The sequence below is a fragment of the Poeciliopsis prolifica genome, unplaced genomic scaffold (genome assembly GCF_027474105.1).
Source record: "Poeciliopsis prolifica strain line A6 unplaced genomic scaffold, Auburn_PproV2 SCAFFOLD024, whole genome shotgun sequence".
In the NCBI taxonomy this organism is placed as follows: domain Eukaryota; kingdom Metazoa; phylum Chordata; class Actinopteri; order Cyprinodontiformes; family Poeciliidae; genus Poeciliopsis; species Poeciliopsis prolifica.
This window is the reverse complement of record NW_026562399.1, coordinates 4257426-4275046: the sequence shown is the minus strand read 5'-3', so window position 1 is coordinate 4275046 and position 17621 is coordinate 4257426. Positions and strand designations below refer to the sequence as shown.

At 39.7% G+C, this 17621-nt stretch overlaps 1 protein-coding gene across 5 annotated transcripts in view; it reads right to left on the bottom strand.

Moving 5' to 3' along the window:
* The window catches only part of cadm1a (cell adhesion molecule 1a), a 357748-nt gene that overhangs the window by 79738 nt on the left and 260389 nt on the right, over nt 1–17621 (bottom strand). For all 5 annotated transcript variants that reach the window (XM_055046951.1, XM_055046953.1, XM_055046952.1 and 2 more), the window contains one exon: nt 9694–9840. In XM_055046951.1, coding sequence (XP_054902926.1) covers nt 9694–9840 — 147 coding nt within the window. The remainder of the gene's footprint in view (nt 1–9693; nt 9841–17621) is intronic.

Below are 17621 nucleotides of genomic sequence, written 5' to 3'. Positions count from 1 at the left end.
CAGGGAGACGCTGCAGACGGTCCTTCGTCGTTACATCACCAGAACTCATCTCTGCCTGGGTTTTGTGTGCGTTTAAGAAAAGGTGACCTTTTGCTTCACTCGTTTCTGTCCCGGTCGCCTCCTCCTGCTCTGTCATATCTGATGACATGAGTGGGACGACAAAGATGGCCGACAAAGGAGGGACAGAGTGAGGTCTTCAGATAAGAGACATCCATCCAAACTCAGAGGTCAGGAATGTACTGATTTCTACGGCTAACAACTGTAAAGCTCATTCAAATGTGAAAAGTCTGTTTAAAAGGTGAAGCGATCAGGAGGATGTGAGCAAGTTGAAATGTGATCAGTTCAGTATTCACAGGTTTTTCTGTGAATGTAAATCCTAATCATCCCAAATTTAAGGAATATTGGTCTATATTGTAGATTTTACATTTTTTTTGTGAAGCACAAAATATTTTGAAGGAAAACTTGAAAGACCTCAGAGGTCTGGGAAGCACGACATGCTCACTCCTCATTTTATCTCCGTGTTTTAATTCAAACAGAAAACGCTGCGACTCTTTTTCAGACTATTTGTGTGATTTTGTCATTGTGGATCAAACCACAAATGTTCCAGACGTTTCATCAATAAACCGCATAATCTCTAATCCAGAAACGAAGAAGATCATAGACAACTTCTACTGTGCATTTAAATGCGTATTGAGGTAAATTTGGTGACCCATCAATGAGTCTCAAGTATTTGCTGATTTTAGCTGTTAGTTGGTGGTTTTGGTCCCAAGACTCAGTGAAAACCAGGAATCCACTGGAAATCAGATTGACTGACGGGAGAAAATAGTCAATTCACCAGAAATATGTTACAATGCCATAAATATGAGGTTGGTTACTCCAATTAAATCTTTTAAATGTCCTTTATAAAGAGTATTTAAGATATTTAAAATGTTTCTATACAATTAGGAGTCAAGCTGTTTGAAAAAAGGCCTCTCAAAGCTCCCATTTGTTATAATTGCGGATTCATAATGCGTAACACTTGTGGTGAAAACTTTAAAACAAAACTCGAGAAGATTGCTCGCTGTTCTTCTCCTAATGGCTTTTTCTTCCCCTCCTCACCTCTGCTGACGCCGCCTGTTTTACTCATCCAGCCTTTTTCTTCTTCTTTGCTCCCCCCTGATTAATCTGTGCTTCTCGTGGCACATTTCATTTGAATAGTTTTAGTTCTCCAGCCGCTGGCGGAGGGAGCGACTCCCACCCAGAGAGAGCTGGAGATGATGAGTGTGCCTCGCCTAAGTGGCTGCAATCAATTGTGATTAGTGGCTGCTGCTACTTTTTGAGAGGAGCACATCAAAGTTTTATTATTGGGTGTCAGAGTGGGCGAGACAGGGTGGGGCGGGGGTAATTATGCTCTTATCACCCCCCTCCTCCCCGCTTTGTGTGAAGTCTAGGCTCCATAGCTCTAGTCGCCACCTGATTGTTGGATTGCTTCAGTTCGAATTATGATTTTCTCTCCAACATGACTAATGTTGCTTTAATGTTTACTTTGCTAATTTATTTGCACTGATTTGCATCATGATTTGTTTTTTAATCAGATGTGGAGCGCACAAATGCCTCTTAATTGACCTTTAACTTCTTCTCTCCAGCTCACTCCAAAAATAAGACGTAAACAAAACTACCTCGTTTTTGACACACAAATCTAAAACGGCGTATTAGGGTAATTGTAGATATACAAAACCAGAATCTGCCAAGAAACTCAGACATTCTGAGAAACTCAGACATTCTGAGAATACGTTCAGAAGATGTCAAGAAAAAAACAAGGACATTTGTGAGCTCCAAAAGTCGAGCTTCAAAGTTGAAGATTTGCGAGAAAAAAATACAACTGAATTGAAAATAATTTCAGAAGTTTTCTAGAAAAATCATGTAAACTTATGAGATTTAAAAGTCAAATATTTGCGAGTACAAACTCTTGATCTTTCCACGGTACAGGATGCAAAAAAGGTCAAGAGTCATAAAAAGGGCAGCTAACATTTCTGCAGACCCCACACATTCTGGACATGAATTGTGTATACTTTTATCTTAAGGGCAGCGCTAGAGCGTCATTTAAAAATAAGACAAAAGTTTCTGTTACAGATTAATATCTGTATATATTACTTGATAACTTTTTATTTTCCATCAATTGTATATATTTAAAATGTTTAAACATTTCACCAAAAGACAAATTTCTTTTTAATAAATTCTAAGTCTGTATCATATCTTTGAACTGCCGTTGTATTCTGTTGTGTGTGATTTTTAAGGCCAAAACAAAACAAATGAAAAAAGCTAATTACTAACTTAAACAAGATTTAAGCTGTTTTATGAGTGTGTCCATTATTAAGTTGCATGCAAAGAGAAATAAACCAATATGAGTTTAAGTAATAATAATAACAATGCATCTTATTTGTGTTGTGCTTTTCTAAAAACTCAAAGAAACTTTACAAGAACCAAACAAAATCATAAATGGATATTTAAAGGTTGTTTAATGTGTGGAATGTCACAATGTTGGTATGAATTAGCAAAATTGACCTAAAGAAATCAAAATCGGTCATATTTTATGGTGGGAACATGGTGCAAATGGGAATCAGTGGAAAAATCTGTAAAATTAAATCTTCACTAAAAGCACATGGAGGTCATTTTTGGGGGATAAATGTTAATTTGTGGGTTTGAAAGGGAAAAAAAGGCTAAATTTACCAAGAGCAATGATTAACTAATCAGTAAGAAAACCAGAAATCTTGAAGCTTTCACCCTGGATGATGGCAAAAAATCCAATTTTTCAGCAAAGAAAAGGATAAAATATCCAACACATAACCTTCAATATTTAGCTGCACAATCCTGCACATGCATTCAGTGTTTCTGCTCGCCTTTCTGTCCGAGCTGCCTTGTTTTATTTTTCATCACATGAATCCTTCAACCCTCAACCTTTTCTGCTCTTCAGTGGACAGCTTCCCTGCTGATCCACAAGCTACAAATGCTCCCTCCTCCACAGGAGAACAAGGACACGGTTTGTGTGCGAGTCCTGTTCACAGTCCTTTGATACAAGCATCCATGTGGGTGTGTGCATTGCAAATAGAAGATGCTGCATTTGGGCAAGCCAGCCGCCGCACAACTTTGCTGTTTTTGTCTTTGTTTCGCCAAGAAGTGCTGCACTGCGAAGGAAAAGCTCAAAGACAGGGAAGGGAAGCATGACTTATCCATTAAGCCTCTGACCATGTCAGAATCAGATCTAATCATGTCGGGATATGTATGAACATTCACGCTTCCTACCAGAGACGATACATTGTAAACTTTCAGAGACAAGATAACGGGGAATTTAGCAAAACAGATATTTACATTCTGTAAATTTGAGAACAATTTGGAAAAACTCCCCAATCATCATGCCATTGTTCTCTTTGTTTCTCTGAGTTACTCAAGAGGAAAAACCATTAATGCATCTACAATGTGTGAATCAATCCCGGAGCAATGTGCGTTATTTTCCACAGTGGATCAAGTCCTGCACCAGCGTGGGCTGAAAGGCCGCTCAGCCAGGAAGAAGCCAATAACACAACAGCAGCAGCACAGGAAGCCAGACTGCAGTTTGACCTTGATGTTTGGAAACATGACTTATGATTTATTAAACTGAAATTAAAAAAAACATGCAAGAAATTATGAAATACTTTCTGATGAGGTTTATTTGTCATATTGAAAGCATCTTCTTTAGCTGGTGTTAAACATACTTCCATATTTCTGTTTTTGAAAATCTTTTTTTATTGATCTGATGTAAGATTATAATTTTAAATGTATTTTTTTTCAGTAACTGCAAGTGCAAAATCATATTCATACTCTAATCATAATGAACAGAAGTAAAGGCATCCAAACATCCATCTATGTAGTTTGTTTCTCTTCATAATCAGATTTCTGAAATGAACAGACTTTTCTGTAACATTCTAACTTATCACATGGCCTTGTAAAGTTCAGTGTTTGGTTACATCCAAAATGAAGTGCTGCCAAATGGTGGCAGCACTTCATGCTGTGCGGCAGGAGGAACTGGTGGACTTCATAAAATAGATGGCATCATGAGGAAACAATATTATGTGGAAATACAGAAGCGACATCACACAATTTATGTTTTGTTTTTGGTGGAGAAAATGTTTCATTTCCACCCGATTTGACTCCAGACACAGGAAGTAACATGAATGCGAATCGTTTCTGTGGCTTTAAAGCTGAAACGTGTTGATGTGATCGGCGCAGCAGCAGCTGCTGGTAATCTTAGAAACTTTCCCTGAAACAGACGACAGGCTGCGCTGCAAACTCCCAGCTGTGTGTGTTTACAAGCAGCAAGCGGCTGCAGCGCAGCAGCGCTCTCATGTCGAAAAGGTCATTGTTGCTTTGGAACGGCGCCATCTGTCCACCCTTCAGTCGGCAGATAGCAGGGAAAAAATGGAGAAAAGCATCAGATGGTTGTGTTTTCACAGAGGTGACAATCCACAGTCAGCAAAGATGATAAAATATCTCAGGAGTCATTTCTATAAATGATTATATTGTTCTGGGGCCTTTTTTTAGCTAATATTATGGAAGAACGAATGCTATGAATATCAAAGATCCATAAACTTTAAATTCTAATAAACATTTTGCACTGGAGCAGGAAGACATTTTTAATATTCGAAATTCATAAATAACAGAAACAACAAATACAATTAATTATGAAGTCTCTGTAAACAAACTAGTCCTTCAGAAAAATGGCCAGATGAGACTAAAACAGACTGAAGACTTCTATCATCCAGTTTTAGGTAGAAAGTGAAAAAGGAGAAAAATGATAAATCATGCAAATGGAAATGATTGAGCTCATTTTAATTTATCATGCAGATAATTGACTTATTGCTTATTGCAACAGGCCTGGGTGTGTTCGCCCCAGTCCTGTTTAATCTGCTCTCATCCAGCTCCAGTCCATCTGTCTGCAAAGTTTGTTTCGTCAGAGCAGGGTATTCTGGGTAAATACTACCAAAACAAACGTGTTCATCCAAAGACGAAAGAGAAATCCTCCAACCACTAAAATCTGACACCACTCCAGTTTTGTTTTCATTTGTGAAGAAGGAAGTTGCGCTCAGTGTTTTCTTCAGATGTTTTTGAGTCGTTTTCACAGATTTCTGCTGAAGGTGGCGTTAAGACCGCATCCTTTTGACGTACTGCAAAACTGAAGTACCGTCCTCAAAGGGCACTTTTCTTTTAAATTATCTGGGGAAGAACCGAGAGCTAACACCATGCACCAGAGAAATCCCTTGACTTTCAGTTAAACTTGACTAAAATTGATTAAACTCCACATATTTGCCTGGCGGGAAGCACAGGAGCTGCTTTCTGGTGTCCGTAACGCGGAGCAAAACGATGACCAGCGGTCTGAAGGCAAACCGCCTCTCTTTCTCTACATCTCCACCTCTGCGGATTTAGTCTGAGATTCAGCAGATGTGAGATGTTGTTTGGACGGTTATGTCATAATGAAGCGGTGGAGCTGCAGCCAAGATGCCCAGAAGGGATCACAGGCGATCAAGGAGCCGCCGTCAAAGCAGAACACATTGCCCTTGACAGCTGGCGCCGTGGGAGTCGGCTCTTCATCGGCCCTACAGCAGATAAACGCAGAGTTTTGTTTGGTGCACACGTGAGGGCATTGGGTAAACGCTGCCCTTGTGCCGGATGCAGCAGGCTGGGCTGAAGGAACGGAGCAGGGAGACTGAAGGAGTGATTGACGTTTCACCTCACAGGAGTTTACTGAGGCCGCCGCTTCACGAGAACACGGGCAGGAAGTTTCAACTCAACAGAAAGGTCAAAACATAAAGAAAAATACACATGCTGGCTGCACCGCCGACATCTGAGGCGTAAATGGGAGATTCAGGTAATCACAGAAAATATATGGAGTTGCAGTGTAAAGAAACTAAAACTTTGTGACAGTATTTATATGCCTGATGGCACAAATCAGTCCAACAGTAACTACAGGTGTCCTAATATGCTTCCTAGAACAGGTTAGGATTGGAATATGGTCTAAACAAAACATTTTCATTACAATTTTTGCACAAATTCATTCTTAGATGACGAGACTTTATTTCAGATTTTATGACTTCTGTCATAAAATACCCCCGAAATTCAACATTTACACTCGTACATAAAAATGCCTGCAAATTGATGTGTAATTATACAACTGTACATCTTTGAAAAGCAGAAGTGGAGCTTCCTGCACAACCAACAAGAATGTAGCAAGTGGTTTCTATCTGTAAAATCAACAACAAAACTCATCTTTCCTGACTGGAGATTTCTTAGCTGTTGTAATTTCATTCTGGTCTTGTTTTATAACATAAGAACACTACATCGTTCATTTATTAACCGTCTGCAGCAGTTAGCTGTGCTGCGGCACAAACACTAGCTTGTTCGTAAATACAACCCATCAGTAAATATTTGCTTTTTGTCTTATCATTATGATGTCTCATTTTTAAAAGAAAAAACACAAGAAATTAATAAATGAAGAGTCACAGCTTTACAAGCCACAGTTCACTAGAGTATCAAACTGTTTTTTTTTATTGTTTTTTTATAATTCAGCAGTGAGAAATTTAGAACCAAATCAAAAACCCAGTAGTTGCTAGGGGACAAAAATCTAAAAATGTATCAGCATCATAAAGAGTCAAGAAGTTTTTACCAAATTACAATTTCAAACTACTAATTTTCTAACATCCATGCAGCAGCTAGCTGTACTACGTCTATTGTAAGCTTGAATGTAAACAGGAACAACTGGACATTTTCGGGTTTTTGGTCCATCTCCGTCAAAAAGCAGTACACAGTCAATACAGTATACCACAATTTTGAAGCATGGGCTCTTTTCTAATTTCCTGTGGCGGCTAGCTGTGCTGCAGGACTGATCCTAGCCAGCAAATGAGCAGGAACAAATAGTGGAGAGTTGTTTTCTGGGCTTATTTTTATGCAGTTCTGCAGCTAACAACGTTTCAGTTGACATATTTACTTTGGCTTTCTTATAAACTGCCAAGACGAGATAACTGGCAGTCTTTGCATCATCTTCAGTCTTCTAATCACATATTCATAACCACACTATATCATCAGAAACAGTGTGCATTCTTATATGTTAAAAAAAGATTCCAAACTACATAATTGTTGCTTTAGTTATTATGTTGTTTTCATTCTGGCAAGCAGATATCAAAACGAAGCACAGCGACCTTTTATGCAGTCTGGATAACACAGTTTTTCTTTCTCTGATCAAACACTCTGTTTTGCTTCAAATGTTAGAAAGTGCATCTTTGATTCGCGTCCAACGTGTGGGAGTGGGGTTGGATAAACAGGCTCACACAGCAGGGGAGGAACAGAAGCGAAAACAATGAGCACAAGCTAAAGCAGCTCCATGTCGCTGTTTGTGCTGCTCAGGTAAATTAGACTGAAGTAATGTTTCTGCTAGTCATCTGACACATTTACCTTGTTCCTTTGATTAAGCAGCTAAGACAACAAGCGCTCGCTGTGTTTGCATCGATTGCGCCGTTTCTAGCGGTGATTAAACTGTCAGGGCTGAAACTCGCTGAAACCTCCGCATCCTCCATTTCATGTGTTGCCAGGTTTGATCTGAGAAAACATTTCGCTGAGTTTGGGGGTAAAATAAATGTTTTTAATAACTCCTGATGCGTTTTTTATGAACACAGCCGACTGCTTCGCCTTCAGCTGCAGAAATACAGGAGTGAAGCTGCCAGGTTATTGCAGTCACATTCACATTATTTTTGCAAATACATTCCTTGTGAACCCCTACTTTGTTTTTGTTTTTAAGTTATGCAAATCTCTTGTATATGGACTATGCAATATGCTGGAAGCAATATATGCAGTAAAGGGAGTAATACACTAGCAACATATGCAGGTATTTCTCACAGGGTTAGGTTCTTATTTTGATCTTAAAACATAAAATCACTGCTATCTGCAGATGTGTTCAAAAATAACAGCAGGAGAAATTATATTTACTAGTATATTTAGTAGAGTAACAGAAAACCAACAGGCATGACATGCACACTTCTGATTCTGTGTAATTGAATTATTATTATCAAGTTATTAACTGGAGTTTAATCATTGGGGTGCTTTATTGAAATATGAATTCTTCCACTAAAGGAGGGGCATTCAAAGTGCAACCTGGGGGCCAATTGTGATTTGTGAACAGTGGAATGGTTGGTACACATGGACACATTTTCTTCTTTTTGGATATTTTTTTCAGTTTTACAAAAGAAAATAGAAAATGATATCTTCCTCAAAATGTATTAGCTGCAAAAAACAGAAGTAACCAAAAACACTGACCTGCTTTTTCATAAGCAAATCTTACAACCCAAATAAGAACAACTTCAAAAGAAATGAGGATTTATTTGTTTTCTACAAACATTCGACTATTTTGTTGAGTTTCATAAAAATGTAGGTTTCCTTCAGCAGATAAAATGAAAAATACAAAGTTTTTGTGTCACTATGTGCTTTCAACTTAACAATTTCGGCCCTAATGACAAAACGTCCGGACACCACATCGCAGTAGCAGACACAGTGGATGGGTTCTGCATGTCTGGGAAACTTCAAATCTAGTGCGTTTCTTTTATTTTATGAAAATACAAGATTTATCATTACCTTCTTCACTGCAATCTACAGCTGGAAAAATTGAAATATTCATGTTTTAGGAGTGCAGACCTTCTGCATTTAATCAGACAAGCAGCAGAAAAACAAGCAAAGTCTATGAATGCTTAATAAACCAATAAATGTGTTGCAAAACTGACTTCCATTTTATCAGAAGCACCAAAAGGATTTATACACTGATGACAAAAAGACATGCAGCAATATTCCTCTGCAGCCTGGCGACCTCTTCAGAGACAAATGGATTGAAATAATAAGAACACGCTTTCAGGCCAGCCCAGTTTAACGTTATTTCAGTGTAAAAGTCAATTATGTTGTTGGTTTTTATATCAGACCAGTGAAATTCTTTGCTTTCTCCGTTCCAAAGCTCGAGATACTCTGTGATAACAATAAACTGCTCCTACAGGCTTCAGGCTCTGATGGTTTGGCTATAAAAGTCACATATTCACTTTTAGTACATATAAAAACACATTATTGGACAGAAAAGAAGGGAAAGGCAGATAGAAACATCTATCAGTTCACTTTTATGTTAGGTGTTGGCCTAACAAGGCCACTGCCAAGAACAAGCAGTTAACTGCTAAGCTAGCAAGGTAATTAGCATGCTAGCGCCGAAATGTAGGACAGCTGTTTCACTCTCAAAACATAGTTTGCACAGATAGCTTTGTGAGATTACTAATATTAGAAATTTGTAATATTTCTACTATTACATGTGCTTGGAAAACGTTAACAACCTATAATTAAACGAAAATAACACTGTGGCTCTTTTTTTTTGCTTATGCTCTTCTTTGTGTATCTGATGGCCATGTTTCGTTGTGCAGATCAAACGACACATGGGCAGCACTGCCACCTTATGGTGTGACTCGGCATTACCTCTCCATTCATTATATTTTCAATCCCTTTTAATTCTGTTCAGTTATCTATAAAAGAAAACAATGTGAGCACATCTTTGTGTGTGTCACACCTAGTTTGATCATTTTGTTACATGCCGGATTCATGTTAATGCGCATTTGAAGACAGAAGACAAAGGAAAACATGGCAGTGTATTGGAAGACTTACGTCTCATGTCTCTGAAGTAAATGGTCTGTCTGTTGGGGTTGAGCAGCTGGATAACGGAGTCATCGTTGTCCTTCACCCGACAGCTGATGATCGCCGTCTCTCCCTCCACCACAGCCACGTCGTCCGTCACCAGGTTCTGACTCACCACTGCGTGACAGAAAGGAGACAGGAAGGCTTAAATTACGGGACGTCAGTGAATGCACCATGGAGAAGAACGCCGTGCAAAGCAAACGGGCGATTCAAACTGAAGGCAAAACGTTGTTAAATTTGACGAGAGGAAGGCAAATCTTAACCCAGGGGTGTCTAAAGTACAGCCTGAGAGCCAATTGAAGCCCCTGCTTGTAATAATGACACGTTTTGCTTTCTTTTGCTGAGAACAAGTCGAGTGTTTGTGAGAGAGTGACAGCTAACTGATTCAGTTCTAAAGCAGATCGAACACGCCTCACGCGCCTCATCCTTCCCGGTGAACAGAACCGCTCCCGGTCCAGACGAACCAGCGGGAGCCTTCATCGCTCTGATCGCAGCGCTTCCTCGTTGCTCAAACAATATCTGCGCCCCGAGGATGAGGCATTGAGCCGCTCCGGCTCCGCGTTGTTAGGATTTGAAAGAGTGCAGCAATAAGCGCTCAGACTTGGCTTTGGGCTAGCATCTCTCGGTTAGCCTGTGGCGGCGCCGGCTCGTTCTGGATGATGAGTGGAGAGCGGAGACGAGCCGGGCAACCAGCCAGCAGGGGGCGCCGGTGACGAGGACCCCCCGCCGACAGAACCACGAGTCCAGTGACAGGAAACAAACAGGACGTCAAATTATTGGGAGACGAGTTCATTGAGGAAACCGAGGAGGATCTGAAAGGTAAACAAACACTGTGTACGTGTCACCATGTCTCCGAGCAGCTTGTCAACATTTAAAAATTAAACACCCAGAAATGACCCGGCTGATGAATTATAAACCAGAGCAGCAGCACCGAACCAAAGCACATCCAATTACCGGGATCAGACCTGTCTGAACACACGCCGCTGATTCATGAGAGCAAATATGTTCCAGAGGAAAGAAAAAAAAACCCCTCATAATTTAACAAATCGGGTTTTCTATTAGCATCAGGGGGAGAACTGTGTCACGGCAACATGTCGGGGTAAAGAACGGCTTTAATCATGTATGAATGCAGGCGCTGCAGGCCAGCAACAACCGACTGCAGATCAGACCCAGATTTCAGAGGCTCATTTCCACCAGACGCCCGGTCTGCTCAGCGCCACCGTCAGGAGGTTGAGGCCAAATCAGCAACCTGCAGCTCCTGGACACCAAAACACCCCTCTGCTTGTGACAAACTCTGAGTGCTCATGCCTTCATCCGCACTTTGCATGGACTTCCTTTTATTCTTCATTCACTTTTCAACAGCCGGAACCATCAGGGCTGTGGCAAAACAAAAAAATAAATCAAATCGATTCACCTAAGAACCGCAAATCTAGGATGGCAAATTAGGAGAACACAAAGGGGAAAAAATATTTTAAAAAATTGCAAGAATAAAGTGGAAATAATATCAGTATAAAGTCATAAGATTATGAGAATAAAGTCTTAATACTATAACTTTATCCTCAAAATATTATGACTTCTCATAATTTTATGATTTTATTCTCATCATTTTTTTGTATTAGTTTAACCCTAAATCTTATCAGCTTATTCTCAAATTATTATACCTTTTCTCATATTATTACAACTTTATTCTAATACAAGTTAATTCTTGTGATTCTATATTTTACTTCTCATCATTTTATGACTTTGTTCTCAATTCCATTGTACGATTGTAATTCAGGATCAATTGAAAATGTTTCAAAATCCTTTAAAAAAATGTCATCTGTCTGTCAGCCTCCATTTTGTAATGACATGGGATTACTTTACATTACTTTAAAGAGACATTCATGTATTTTCAGGCACATGGTGCCATTTTATGACACAATCAAGTAACTAGGTTGTTTTTAGTTGCTATAAAATTGCTTCATATATCAAACATGACTTAAAATTTCCTTCCTGATTTAACACCTTGAAATTTGGTCTCTGTCTCCTTAAAAACTCATCCTCTCTCTGAAGAGGATGAAGCTCCGCCTTCAGGAAGTCACCCCAACATGGCTCCTCTATTAACCAGTGATGCTCTGAGGTGTTTGCTAATTACTACTGGCTAGTCTGAAGGAGCTGAATGGGAAAGGAGCTGAGCCTCAAAGGCAGGACTAGGTGCACCCAGGTGTTTTAAAAGCTTGCCATGGAGCTTAAATGATTTCTCAAACATGAAAGAATCAAAGCAACACTCCAAGTTAGTTATTGATGGGGGAAAAACATTACACATGATGAAGAGATAAAAAGTCGATTTTACATGAAACTACGCCCTTTGGGAATGTTTTTGCAACATGGAAAGGAATTCTAAACATTTTCTCCATCCTTGGACACTTTATACAGGATTTATCCAGGTGGTCATAATGTAATGCCTATTTTTCCAACAAGATTGGATTTAAAACTTCATATGCGCCGGCTGTTGTTGCCTCTGAAGTGCAGGCAGCCGTATTGATTCCCTCGCTAGGAGGTTCCTCACCATTCAAAAGGTCAGTGGTTTGAACTCCAGAGTCAGAATAACCATGCATGAGATCCCAACGCTCCACTTCTCCATCATGCATTCATTACTGAGTGATTTCCACAGGAATGTGCTTCTGAATGTGACCTCTACTACTGACGTGTTGAAGTGTTGCTAAAGAGGATAAAAACATCAACGGTTCACCATTTTACAGCCGCTGTTCGCAAGGAAACCGGAACAAGTAACTTCCTACAACACTAACTGCTCTTTATTTCGTTTGACCTGTGAGTTTAAAAGTACTAAATTAAAATAGATATAAAGCTGCACATTTAAAGGACCTGCTGTCTAAAGGTGTGTTCACACCAGCCTGTGTCTAGAAGGTCCGGTTCGCTTGGGGAGATGAGAACACAAAGTTGATCTCTGGGCCGCCTGCAGACCTTGATCTGAGTTCGGCTGAAGTGAACTCTGGTTCGGTTTGAATGCATATGTATATACCAAGTGGCGACTATTCCAAAAGCAGGAAGTGGACTACATCACAGGGGATTCTGGGTAAATACAACTAAAACAAACATGCTAGCCTAGCGGAAGAAATGGCTCGTGGTCTTTTAGCTAAAGACAAATCCTACAACGGCTAAAATCTGACGCCTCAATTTTTGTTTCCGTTTAGGAAGAAGGAAATGACGCTCGGTTTCTTCTTCAGAGGCTTTTGTGTCATTTCCTTCAGTGGCTCTTAATGCAATGAAACGGATGCTGACGTTTTGTTCCCCAATAAAACCGAGTATGCTGGACCATGAGGAGAGAAAACAGCCTAAAAGTCTTCAAGAACAGAGTTCAATTCTGCCAGCAGGTTAGAAAAGTCCTGGAAAAACAAGTTTAAATAATCTTCCACCATATTAAACTTTAGTTTATGTTCTATTGAAGCACCTGGTTCGGTTCAGGCATGAAGCCTAATACAGATCAGATTATTTACACATATGCAAATGGCTGTTGAATACAGAAATTACATCACTGCTTTGGCGCCCCCTCTGGGGCAGCATTGTTGCGCCATTTTTTATTTCTTTGCTAATAAAAGATGAAACTCCTCCTTTCTCTGCCTGGTGGAAGCAGCTCTGACTCTTCCTGAAGCTCATGGCGACGGCGGTGGCCGCCGTTAATTAGCCTCCGCCTTCCTCCGCCATGTCAGACGTGTTTATTTTGCACAACAGGAACAATTAAGCCGCTGACAAGGCATCCTCATTTAAAGTCGTCCCCGGCAGACACCTTGCGGCCCCCCGCTGTAACCTTCAGTGGTGCCTTGAAATGCGTTTGGCTGTATGGAAGACATATTATCATAAGCAGATGCCCACGCTGCCGCCCACCGCCGCTCAGCTCCGAGAAGCGAGGTCGGCTCCTGAATATCAAAGACACGGAGGTTCATTTAGTCGGGGTTCTATTTGGGCCGCCGAGGCCCGGCGAGGCCCGTTGATCTGAAGCTCATTTGTTAAGCTGTCTGTCCTCATCCGTCAGCATCACAACAGCCAATTTCTCCTTCCCTGCTCATCTTCCCATCTCCTAATGGCCGGGGATGTTCAGAGCTTCTTCACTTCTGAGGTATGCAGATAAGAAGTTCCCGCTCTTCCCTGTGTTGGCCCGTCTTCTCTTTATTTTAATCGTTCATTAAATCAATGCAAATTGATTTTTTTTCCTCTAACATCTGTGAGCGTTGTTAGCGCTCTTATCTCACGAGAAGCAGATTTGTCTGATCATAAACATCATATCTGACAACCTTCAGCCTCCACCTGTTTGTGAGTGATGTCGTGTTTATTAGGTGAGTTGCTGCTGCTGTGCGATCTCTTATTAGATTAAATTAAAACTAATCAAAAGCAATATTGTGCCGCAAAGACTGAATTGGCTTGCAATCCCCTCTACTTAACATCAGCGACCCGAGCGGTGTGCGCCGGTCCTTTCAGATCATCCAACATCAACGGAAATTAATCACTCTTATGCTGTAAAACATTGTTATTTGCATGTATATGTTTAAATTTATATAAGTATGCATATGTATTCTTGTTTTACAATTGATTTGTCTGAAATAAAAGAAAATCAGCTGGTCCTACAGACTAAGTTTCCATTACAAATGTTAAGAAAACACTATTTCACATTTACGGTGTATCCATTAAATAAGAAACGTAAATAAAATACGACACGCCGCAGTTTGTTTGCATGAAAAAACATGCAGCACCATCCCCCTCCATCTACTTCCTGTTGTCTTCTTAGTGGTTTCCGCCAGTAGTGACATTTGGCCGTTGATCAGGTGACTCATCTGATGTGCAGAAAGTGTTTCTATCGCAGTTTTGCGAAGTAGAAACTGTGCTACGGCCACAAATAAATACCTCATTATAACACAAAACGTTCTACTGTATAGGGATAGTTGGCGCGTTTCCATTACGCAAAATAATTTTAGGAATGTGAATTTGTGCAATTTTACGGTCAATGGAAACGCAGCTATAGAAGGAGGATTACTGGTTCCTCTTAGCTTTTGTCTTTTAAGGCAGAAACGTGAAGTTACAGAAAAGATGAATGTTTTTATCGTTTTCCATGTCGGCGTGTGAACAGATTATGATTCTGCAGAGATTATTAATTCCTCTCTGACATTTCAGACTCTGTGTGTTGTTCAGCAAATCGAATACGATCATTTTCTCCTTTTTTGCAGCACACACACACGTACAAGGCTAAGTGTGTGTTCATGTTCTGCACACAGAAGTGTGATTGCATGTTTTCTGATTTTTATTTATTTTGTCAATTCTGAGCAAAACTCAAGATTGAGATAAATTTATTAAAAAGTATAACAACAGTCCAGGGGCCACAAATGGCCCTCGGGGCACGCTTTGGGCACCCCAGCATTAGGTTCATGTCATGCGATGGATAATAGCAGTAAATATTTTTTTCTTTTACCACCAACAGGTTTAGATTTGTTGGTGTTTCCTTTCCAGTGACTTTACAATAACATGCAGCACTCTCTTAGTAACCAGCGTCGTTAGCGTGTGTGTTAGCGATCTTTGTAGGCTGAGTTATAACTGTCATGTCAACACGGCTGTAACTTAACATTTTTGTAAGAAAGATCCATTTTAATTGGTCCATATGTGAACAAAAATGAAAATAAAAAACTGTTTTGGATCCAGGTTGGAGGTTTATCTTTTTAAATTGAATTTCTGGGATGAAAAACAAAACAAAAAAAGATTTCATATGTAGGCTTTGTTTTTTTCATCCGACAACATAGTTTTAGCTACATTTTTACATCTGCAGTGTTACATCTGTAAGCCACACCTTAAGAACCTGACAGAGAACCGGTTTTAGGTTTCGGGTCCTGGTACCGTTCTGGACTGGAACCAAGTCCTGCTGGAAAATGGAACCAGCCTCTCCACAAAGCTCCTTCAGCAGGAGAAAGCATAGATTTTCAAGTCTTAGTTAATCAAAGTTAATACTGGTTCACTTTTTCCTTCCACTCAACTTTCTATGAACATGAAATAACTTTGCTTTTGACACGTAATAGTTTTGTTTTCATTCTCCTTAACCAGGTCAAAAAATAAAACTCATTTTGACAACTTGGACTGAATCAAAGGATAAGTAATGATGAAAGATACTCAACATGGAGTCTGTTGTATCTTTATTTTCTTCCCTTCCTTGAACTATTAACCAAAAGTTCAAGACATAAACACTTGGATTGTAGTGTGTGATAGAGCTGTATATAAAGACAAATCTAAAGAAAATATTTAACTTTTTCAGGAGATTCTCTGTTTCGAAGCTCCCACCATTTTGCTTGCACTCTATTTTTCAGGCCTATTTTGTTCGTCTATAAATTTTCAATGTTGCTAAAATCCCTTTTTAAAGGAATATTTTTCTATTATCTTGAGGCAATGAAGCAGAATGTGAATACACAATCTCATCTGAGGCCTTGACATCTCAGTTAAGAGCCCGCTCTGCCCAGCTGCTGAGAAAAACAAACTAAATTGTTCTGATTTCCTGAAAATGCTTCAAACCGATCTGCATGTCGTTTTTTTTTTAAGGAGTCGCGGGAACATAAAGGTTACGATGGAGGCAGGCGAGTCTGTTGCTGAATAATTGTGCACACGGTGTCATAACATGTTACAAGCTCACGCTGTGAATTTTTAATCCAGATCAGTGAATTTTTGACAGTTAAACTGCGGCTTTAAAATGAGCCCGACCCGTCGGCTGCAGCGCCGAACTCAGTCATGAGATGGAAGTTACGGAAAAACATCATAAACTCTTCTCACTTCCAATCCGATATCTGAGGTTTAGCATCAGCCGATCCATAAAAATCAGCTGAATCGACTGAACGCATTGTTGATTTATTTTGGATATTCAACATGCCTCCCACTTCCAGTGTTAAATGTTCTCTAGTGTTTAAAGTTTATTAATCTGTGAGAATGTGTTCTTGAATTTTTGTTATGCCATCACCATGACATTTGAAAATGGTCTCAAAACAACAATATTATCATTTATCACTATAACTTCTGGGACAATTTTTTATGACAGCTGCCTGTGCACATTTATTTCATCCATGCATTGCAGTTGGAGGCAGCAAAAAAAATCAATAAAAAATCAGTCTATGTGCCACAAATGGCCCCCGCGCCACACTTTAGACACCCCATCCTAACCTGGAAAAGTAGTTTTTTGCAATATTTCAGTAACTCAGATTTTTCTTCTGACATTGTGAGTGTAGAGAAGCTGCTCTGAAATGTTCAGCCATCTTTCATCGGTTCAAAGAGGAAAGATTTATGTTAGCTGTTCCACTGAGCTGATTTTAATTACGGTAAATCTGCCATCAATTCCTTCAAAATTATAAGGTGCAAGCAATGATGATGATGTTGAAGATGATGATGATGCAGCAGGCTTCATCCTCCACTTTATAATTTAGAGCTGGAGCAACAAGAAAACTGATGGTGTTCATTTCTTAGGTTATATTTTCAGGCTTTTACTTCTCCAGCTGCATTTTCAGCCTCATTTTCCTGCTCTTTTGGTTTTTAAAGGCCTCTTCATATCGAGAGCACTCAAAACGTGTGTTTAGATTACGATCCGCACAGTGGAAGCTCACCAAGGTCAGCGACAAAGTCTTAGGGAAAGGTTCTCGTCATGGAGACTTAACAACAAATCCAAACGTATCAAATGACGCTGGATTGTTTCTATTGTGGATGAAAACCTTTAGCTGGAATTTAAAGCTGCAGGTATCAATCATTTCTATTGGACTCAGATTTATCTGTTGTAAAAAAAAAAAAGGCATCACACATTAACCACACATTATTTTGTGGTTAATAATGTTTAGCACAAAATAAAACCAAAAAACAGCCAAAAAAGTATAAATGAGAACAAT